At 51.1% G+C, this 7,436-nt stretch overlaps 2 protein-coding genes across 3 annotated transcripts in view; one reads left to right on the top strand and one right to left on the bottom strand.

The window, feature by feature from the left end:
* The first annotated feature begins 182 nt into the window (after positions 1-182).
* On the top strand, positions 183-6,550 carry SFT2D3 (SFT2 domain containing 3). 2 transcript variants are annotated; one of them, XM_090146985.1, is made up of 3 exons: positions 183-1,192; positions 3,457-3,685; positions 5,982-6,550. In XM_090146985.1, the coding sequence occupies exon 1, from the start codon at positions 302-304 to the stop codon at positions 902-904; it is 603 nt and encodes a 200-aa protein (XP_090003111.1). In that variant the 5' UTR covers positions 183-301; the 3' UTR covers positions 905-1,192; positions 3,457-3,685; positions 5,982-6,550. The 2 variants fall into 2 exon arrangements, with proteins under 2 accessions (XP_090003111.1, XP_031460855.2); XM_031604995.2 differs by lacking the exon at positions 5,982-6,550 and adding an exon at positions 4,525-4,885.
* The window catches only part of WDR33 (WD repeat domain 33), a 62,682-nt gene continuing 59,170 nt past the window's right edge, over positions 3,925-7,436 (bottom strand). The window contains exons 20-23 of the mRNA XM_031604987.2: positions 6,181-6,347; positions 5,959-6,051; positions 5,047-5,232; positions 3,925-4,369 (exon numbers count right to left, since the gene is read on the bottom strand). Coding sequence (XP_031460847.1) covers positions 4,137-4,369; positions 5,047-5,232; positions 5,959-6,051; positions 6,181-6,347 — 679 coding nt within the window. The 3' untranslated portion in view covers positions 3,925-4,136. The remainder of the gene's footprint in view (positions 4,370-5,046; positions 5,233-5,958; positions 6,052-6,180; positions 6,348-7,436) is intronic.

Genomic DNA, 7,436 nt, shown 5'->3' with positions numbered 1-7,436 from the left:
TCTACGTGCTGCGGCCCGGGGGACGGACACGGCGGGCCGATGTGGAAGTGCGGATGGAGTGGAGGGCTGGGATTGAATTCCTCCGCGTGAGAACGGCGGCACGCGGTGACGCTTTGCCGGACGCCGAACGGCGCCGGAGTTCAGGGCGGACCGCAGCGCTTCGCCCGCAGCGCAGCCCCGCCCCGCCCCGCCCGCTCTGGGCCGCACTGCGCAGGCGCGTTGCCCCGGCCGTGCCCGCCGACCCGGAAGCAGCCGGCGGCAAGATGGCGGCGTAGCGCCCGCGTGCCGTTCCGGCCCCGCCATGGCGGACCTGGGCCGGCAGCTGCACGAGTACCTCGCCCAGTCCAAGGCCGCCCCCGCCCCGCCGCCCGCCGGCGGCCCGCAAGAGGACCCGGAGGGCGGCGGCGCGGGAGCGTGGCCGAGCGCCTTCCCGGGGCCGGGCTGGCGCTGGCCGTGGGCGGCCGAGGCGGACCCGTGGCTGCCGGGGCTGTCGCCGTGGCAGCGGCTGGCGGGCGCCGCGCTGTGCCTTCTGCTGGCCGCCCTCTGCTTCGGGCTGGCCGCGCTGTACGCGCCGCTGCTTCTGCTCCGCGCCCGCAAGTTCGCGCTGCTCTGGTCGCTGGGCTCGCTGTGCGCGCTGCTCGCCGCCGCGCTGCTGCGCGGCCCGTCCCGCCTGCTGCGGGAGCCGAGCCGCGGCTCGCTGCTGTACGCGGCGGCGCTGGGCGGCACGCTGTACGCCGCGCTGGGGCTGCGCAGCACCGCGCTGACCGCGCTGGGCGCCGCCGCGCAGTTGGGCGCCGCCGCCGCCGCGCTGCTGGGCGCGCTGCCCGGAGGGGCCGCCGGGGCCCGGCGTCTCGGAGCGCTCGCGGTGGCCGCGCTGCGCCGCGGGGCCGCGCTGCCCGTGTGACGTGCGGGAGGAGCCGTCCCGCCGCGGTTCCTCGCAAGAAGGCGGCGCGGAGCGGCGGCGATTCCGAATTCGAGCACGGGACCGCGCCCGGCCCGGCCGCGTCTGGAGCCGAGGAGGAGCGTCTGCCGGCGGAGGACCGCCCGGCGCCGGAGCGGAGACGTCGGCGGTGCGGGGCGGAGGGCGCCGAGCGGCCCGGCTCCCCGCGCCCGGTGCTGCGTCGGTGCCGGGACCCTTAGCGAGCGCCGCGTGCCCCCGGCTGCACAGAAAGCCGCCTGTAATTGGCATCCAGTAAGTGAAACAGGCTCCGGGGCTGTGGGTCGGCAGGCCCGTGCTCGGGCAGGGCAGGCGGGCTCCGGCCGGTGGGACCGTGCGATGTGCCGTCCTGCTGCCAGGAGCCGCGGAACGGCACGGCGTGCCTCTCTGCGAGCTCCGCTGCGGAGCGGGCTGCGCGGCTCTGCCTTAGGGCTGACCGCCCACCGGTGCCTCGGCCAGAGCCGGCCCAGCTCTCAAATTTTGCCTCTCAAATCGCTGCTTAGGGACACAGCGGGAATTGTCAAACGGGGGTGCTTACATGTACGTAGACGGCTTTAATAATAAAACGACCATTTGTGTACCAGATGTCAGCGTAGATCTTCGACCACCGCTCGCTTCTTTCCTTGAGCTGTAGGCTGGAAGCACGTTAAGTAGTTCTGTCTTTCTGATAACTTTTGAAGCTACGGTGCGTAATTTGTAGCAGCGGTATTGGAAGAGATGGCAGGGAGAGGCTGTGAGCAGGCACAGCACAGCCGGGCTGCGTGCAGTGATCAGAGCTGTGCTCCCACCCGGTGACTGCACCCACTTTCAGCAGTAGGGCTGTGGTTGCACCCATCGGGATCCCCCTGTGCCTCCTGCTGGCTGTGGCTGTGGGATTCTGTCTGAAGGTTTGCTCGTTCCCCCGTTTCTGCATGACTTTCATGTTCCACGGCGGTGGAATATTTCAAAGCTTAGTATGAAAAGCTGCCATCGTGAATGTTAGCAGGTACAAGAAGTGTTTTCCCTTGTGTCCAGGTGCAGAACGCTGGGTTCCCTGCTATTCGATGCACTCCAGTTTGCTTTGATAGAGAACTGCAGAGTATTAAGAACCAAGAGCTCATCCTCTAAATCAGATACTTGAAATACTAAAAAGAAGTTGCTTTCACTGCCTTAAAAAAAAAATACATAGGGCTTGTATTAAAAAAAATAAAATACCAACTCTATTTTCCCTTCTGTAGCAATTAAATCTTCAGTGTTCCTTAAAATTTAAAGAGATCCCTGAGGTGCACCCAGCAGGGCCCTTCTGCAAGTAGAGCAAAAGGGATTCCTTTGTGTTCCCCAAAGGAGAACCTGCACCCTACAAGGTGCCCCTCAGCTCCTTCCCAGCCACCACCTTTCAGATCGTGCTAAAGCCATAGGACAAGGATGCTGTAGGCTAATGAGCACCCTTAATTGCTATCATTTTTAATGCAATTTTGTAGGCTACAAATTAAAAACTGTAAAACGTTACTTGTGACCAAGCAGTTGAGCAGTTAAGCACCTCTGCTCTGATTTCTTTTAAATAAGATGGATCAGGATAGAGCAGGTCAGTCTTTAAAAGAGATGTGACTGTATCAGAAGTCAGCTAAAGTAGCTGCTGTGCATTGCTGTGCAGTGCAGTGGTTTTGCCAGGTGTAGAACTGCATTGCCATACGACTGTGACTGTTCTAACAGCTTGAAGCTAGAAGAGGGGGGATTTAGAGTAGATGTTAGGAGGGCAGTGAGGCACTGCTGCCCTGAGCAGCGTGGGTGCCCCATGCCTGCAGGTGCCCAAGGCCATCAGTGGGGCCCTGGGCAGCCTGAGCTGGTGGGGGCAGCCAGCCCAGCACAGGGGTAGGACTTTAAGGTCCCTTCCAACCCAAAACACTAAATGATTCTACAAAATTCCAGAAAAACAGCCTGGTGGTGATAGTTTCCATTATAGTTTGGCGTATAGTTTTAATTTAGGACATTCCTGAGAGCTGGCTTTTGAATACGTACTTCTGTATAAACTTTTCATTCAGGCTTTAGCCATTAATGAGCCCTGTGGTAGCCTGGTGACTGGAGATGATTGATGTGAATGATTTTTCATGGGGACATTGGATACTTGTGATTGCTAAGCAACAAAAATGTGGGAAATATGAATAACCTCTGCTCATCCCTCTCCTGTGGGAAAACCAAGGAACAGTATCCTAAAGATATTTAGAAACATTAAGGTGACAGCCAGCAAGCACTGAGGTCTGCACTTCAGCAGACCAGATGCTGCTGGACACCCATATCTGTACGCAGGGTATCCTACAGCCATTGTAAAACATTTGCTTCCATATGAATCCAATTGCTAAACTTCCCTTTCCTCCTCAATTTCTGTAAGTGCTGTTGTGAACAGAAGCATCTGACTCCTGCAGCTGCAGCACAGAATGACAGCACTCGTCTTCCTGTCTAGTTTGCTAACAGTCCAGGTTACAGATGCACTATGTGTATGACAGCTTTTCTAAATGGTGTTCCCTGTTTTTCTCTTTCAGGATGGCAGACCAGCAAGCAGCAGTGACTTCCTGTGCTCTGGAGTTTTGATGTCAGCACCTCTGGTTATTTATAGGCAGCTGAGACCGCAGGCAAAACAGTTCTCTATCCACAATAAACCAAAAACGAGGAATAAGCCGTTAGTACTGCCCACAGATGAGACTTCAGGAGGTAGTTTGTTGCTCCATCTGATACACAAGTTTGTTAAGAAGCAGCACTTTATAGGAATAGGTGAGTAAAGAACTACACACGCTTTTTTTTTTTTTTTGTTAGTTTTTGCGCAAATTACATTCTGTATTCATACAAAAAACAACATAACTCTTCTGACAAACTGTACATATAGAAACAAGTTTCTGTTTGGAATTGAACTGAAATCTGTGGAGGTGCTCCATGTCTCACCACTAAAAAAAAATTCCAGCTCTTCACAAAACAAAGTAGGTAAAAGAAGGTGGGGAAAATGGGGGCAGAGAAGACAGAACTGAAAGCTAGCTACAGAACCGCAGCTAGTAGCAGTTGACTGATCTAGGAGAAGACCCTTGTTAGGAACTAATGCACATTCAGTTATCCCAGTTAAGAATCCAGGCTTGCGTTCTTGCAGGGTTACTTTCTCTTTGAGTACAGAGTAGCAGTCCAGTTAAATATTGTCCATCAGGGACTGGGTGTAACCCAGTCAAAGCCTCTTCTATCGGCCTCTTCCACCACCCCTGGATGCTCCTCTTCGTGACTGACCAGAATTCATGTTATTTCCTCTTCCCCAATTGCTTCCGCTCCTTCCTCCTCTGGAAGGGTTGCTGCCTCCTGCAGGGCCTCCGCCGAAAGCTTCATCCCTGTGGAATCCATCATGATGGTCTCCATCTAAAGAATTAGACCGTGCCGATTTTGGTGCTCTCTGGGAACCTCCTGAATTTCCACGTCCTAAAAATGAAGCACAACGTTACTGATGTTGAAATCTAAGCCCTGCCCCTTCTCAGACATAACCATGCCTTTTAGCTAGTTCTTTCACATTCACTGACTGAATGTTGTTGACACCTGTTATTTTATGCCTCCTCCCTCTGTTTTTTATTACACAGGTTCAGTATCTCCATGGCAGCCTAGAAGATTGACAGTAATCAGGCAATCCCTTGGGGATTAAAGGAGATTATGCCTCATACAGTCAGCGAGGACTTACTTAAGTCGGGTCCCTCAAAAGTGCCAGCCATACACAGTCTGATCCTTTACAGCTATCTGCAGTTCTTTGTATACTTTTATTGCAGAATACAACAAAACCAAGAGAACCGGATGTTAAACCACATCTGCTACAGTGTGTGCAATTCTTAGTCACCCCACTCACATAATGATAAGTTAAAACTAAAGCGAGTATAGACGTGGTAAGAAGGGCAGTAAAGGATACAGAATGCATTCCAGAGACAGCACATGAATGGATGAGAGCTCTGGCATGGGCTTAAGAAGATAAAAGCTTTTTTTTTTTCCCCAATTAAGTGTTAGAGCTCTGTGGATGTCAGAAGTTTCAATGATTCTTAAAGCTGGATAAGGCTTCTGTTGAAAAACACACCAGTGTTGCACGAGGTTTTCAATACGAGGGACTTATTTACCTTTTCCCCTCTCCTCTGGAGGTCCACCTGGAGCATCCATTTCCCTGGGGTCAGAGGTCCCTGGTCCATCATGCCAGGGACGTTTACGTGGTGGCAGTGAGGCCATGTCCATGCCCTGGAGCGAAGAAGAACGTTCTCGGTTAGCTGGAGAATGTCCATCGTGAGGAGGGTGGTCTGGACGAGGACCTGATGGCGAGGAGAAAAAGTAGAATCATTAGATAACGTCCACTGATCGTTACGCCTCATTTTCAGAAAGCAATCCTATACAAATATACTCTCCGTGCAATTTGGCATACAGTTTTAAGTTATATAAAGCTTCCCCACCACTAAAATGTGCAAATAAGCCAACACTAGGTGAATGAGCTGCAAGAAAGCTGAAGGTAAAGCAGGTTTAAAAGATGTTGAAAAAGAAGGAAGTGGCAGATCTCAAGCTTTCTTTTCAGCATAAGGATTTTCACATATTTTAGAGATGACCACACGTTCTTTAGTTATTCATGTGTCATTTGTGCTCGTGTTCTAAAATTCAGTTTTGAACCTTTATGTAATTATACACAAAGATGACTACTGGCATTAATAGATATCTCAAAAATCTGCTTGTTACGCTTCATTCATCAGCAGGGAACACCAACGTGCTGCTCTGGACTGCATATGAAATCTCACCTTAAAATCAGGATGTTAAGGGCACAGTCATTTATTATTCTGTGAAACTGCAGCGTTTACAGCTAGTTACATTCCAGGCAGTTTATTTATTTTTATATTTACAAGTCCAAAAACCTACACGTTGCATCTCTGGTGGTGAAAGACTGACAACGAGCACACGAAGCACAGGGGAAAAGTAGCGACGTTATTCATTTTAAAGCAGTTACCTTTTAGAAATTGATTATCTGAAGCAGACCTCAGCTATTTCTTTACCTGGTTCTCTGTTTCCATCCCAGGATTCTGGCTTCCTCCCACCTTCAAAGCGTGGAATTTCATCGGGGGTGGGAAGCAGACCCTTCCGGCCTCCTGAGCAGCACGAGATGCAGGGAGAGGAGCGAGAAGAGACATTGCATTCGTGAAACTGTTGCTGTTTGCCCAAGAAACACCCTTGCTACCTTCTCCTTGTATTTCACTGTGGAAGAATGTTCCCCTCACCTCTAATTGCACCACGACCTCGGCCCCGAGCACCATGGTCCCTTCCTCTCAAGTTTTCATCTGGGGAGTCAAAAGTGTCATCTGGCCCAAAATCTTCCGGACCAGGAAAGCCATCTCTCCCCCTGGGTCCCCGGCCCTCGTGTCTCGAGGGTCCTCCTCTTCTGAAGCTACAAGAAAGAACATGGTACACCTTTAGACAAGATTTACATCGATAAACTTGAGACAGTTGGTTATTGAGCTGTTTTCTGAACCGTTTCACATAACACTACAGTGCATACAGTTAACAGAGTAGGATTTGTGGGTGGAAAAGTGCTCAATGTCTGTCTCTGAGCACTTTGTTTATCCATTTTGTACAGTTTTCCCTCATTTCCTTCCGTTGTTTTGTTTTGTTTTTTCCATACAAAAAATACTGTCAAGTATATTTGCATTCATTTAACAGGGAAAAAAAATAAAAACAGTGAGATAGATATAAGGCAAGGTAAGGAGAAGGACAAGTGAATTTCCCTTAGCTGCAGTGCTCTTGCTTTAAGGGATTACAAACGAAGCAGGAGAAGTAAAAGCAGTGAGAGTCAAGGCTATAGTGAAACATTTCAGCATCACATTCCTATGGATTTTGGAGTCTCTTGCTAGAACATCTCTTACTCATTCCCTCCATAGAGGATTTTTTTTTCTTTTTAAGTTTACAATGTTGAGAAGCGATTCTAGGCTGAACTTGGCTCAGCAGGGAGGATGACTGCAGAGCAGTGTGCACAGTGGCTTTCTACAACCTCACCAGCAGCTTATCCATCTGCAGTAAACGAAGAGCTCTGTTTTGCAAAACGTAGCAATGCCCCTCACGTCAGTAATTTCTACTCCTACTCAGCACCATGGCATCTTCAGTAACTGGATGCGATTGGTTTTTGCATCTCATCTGAACTGAGTACAGCTCCTCCAGTATCACACTGAGGTCTTAACACAGATCTTCAGAGGGAAGAATGCTTCTGTCTTAGCTGTCAGTGCCATTCCAGGTAAGCCTGTAGATGGCTGCACAAACGCTAGCAGTTCTGTTTCTTACAGCACCAACTTGGAGTGCTTGTCAAAGCCCATATATGTCCCGTGCATCACTGCAGCTCCATGAGCATGCACTGACACCCACTGCTACAACTGCCTCTGCTTAGAGCCCGACCCGGGCAATTTCTGTGCGAGCACAAGGGGACGTTAGGAGGTGCAGGCACACTGCTTTGGGATCCTGCCCACCCTCAGTGACAGCAGTGACA

The sequence above is a fragment of the Phasianus colchicus genome, chromosome 10 (genome assembly GCF_987193195.1).
Source record: "Phasianus colchicus chromosome 10, bPhaCol1.hap1.1, whole genome shotgun sequence".
Taxonomy (NCBI): domain Eukaryota; kingdom Metazoa; phylum Chordata; class Aves; order Galliformes; family Phasianidae; genus Phasianus; species Phasianus colchicus.
This window is presented reverse-complemented; position numbering and strand designations above follow the sequence as displayed.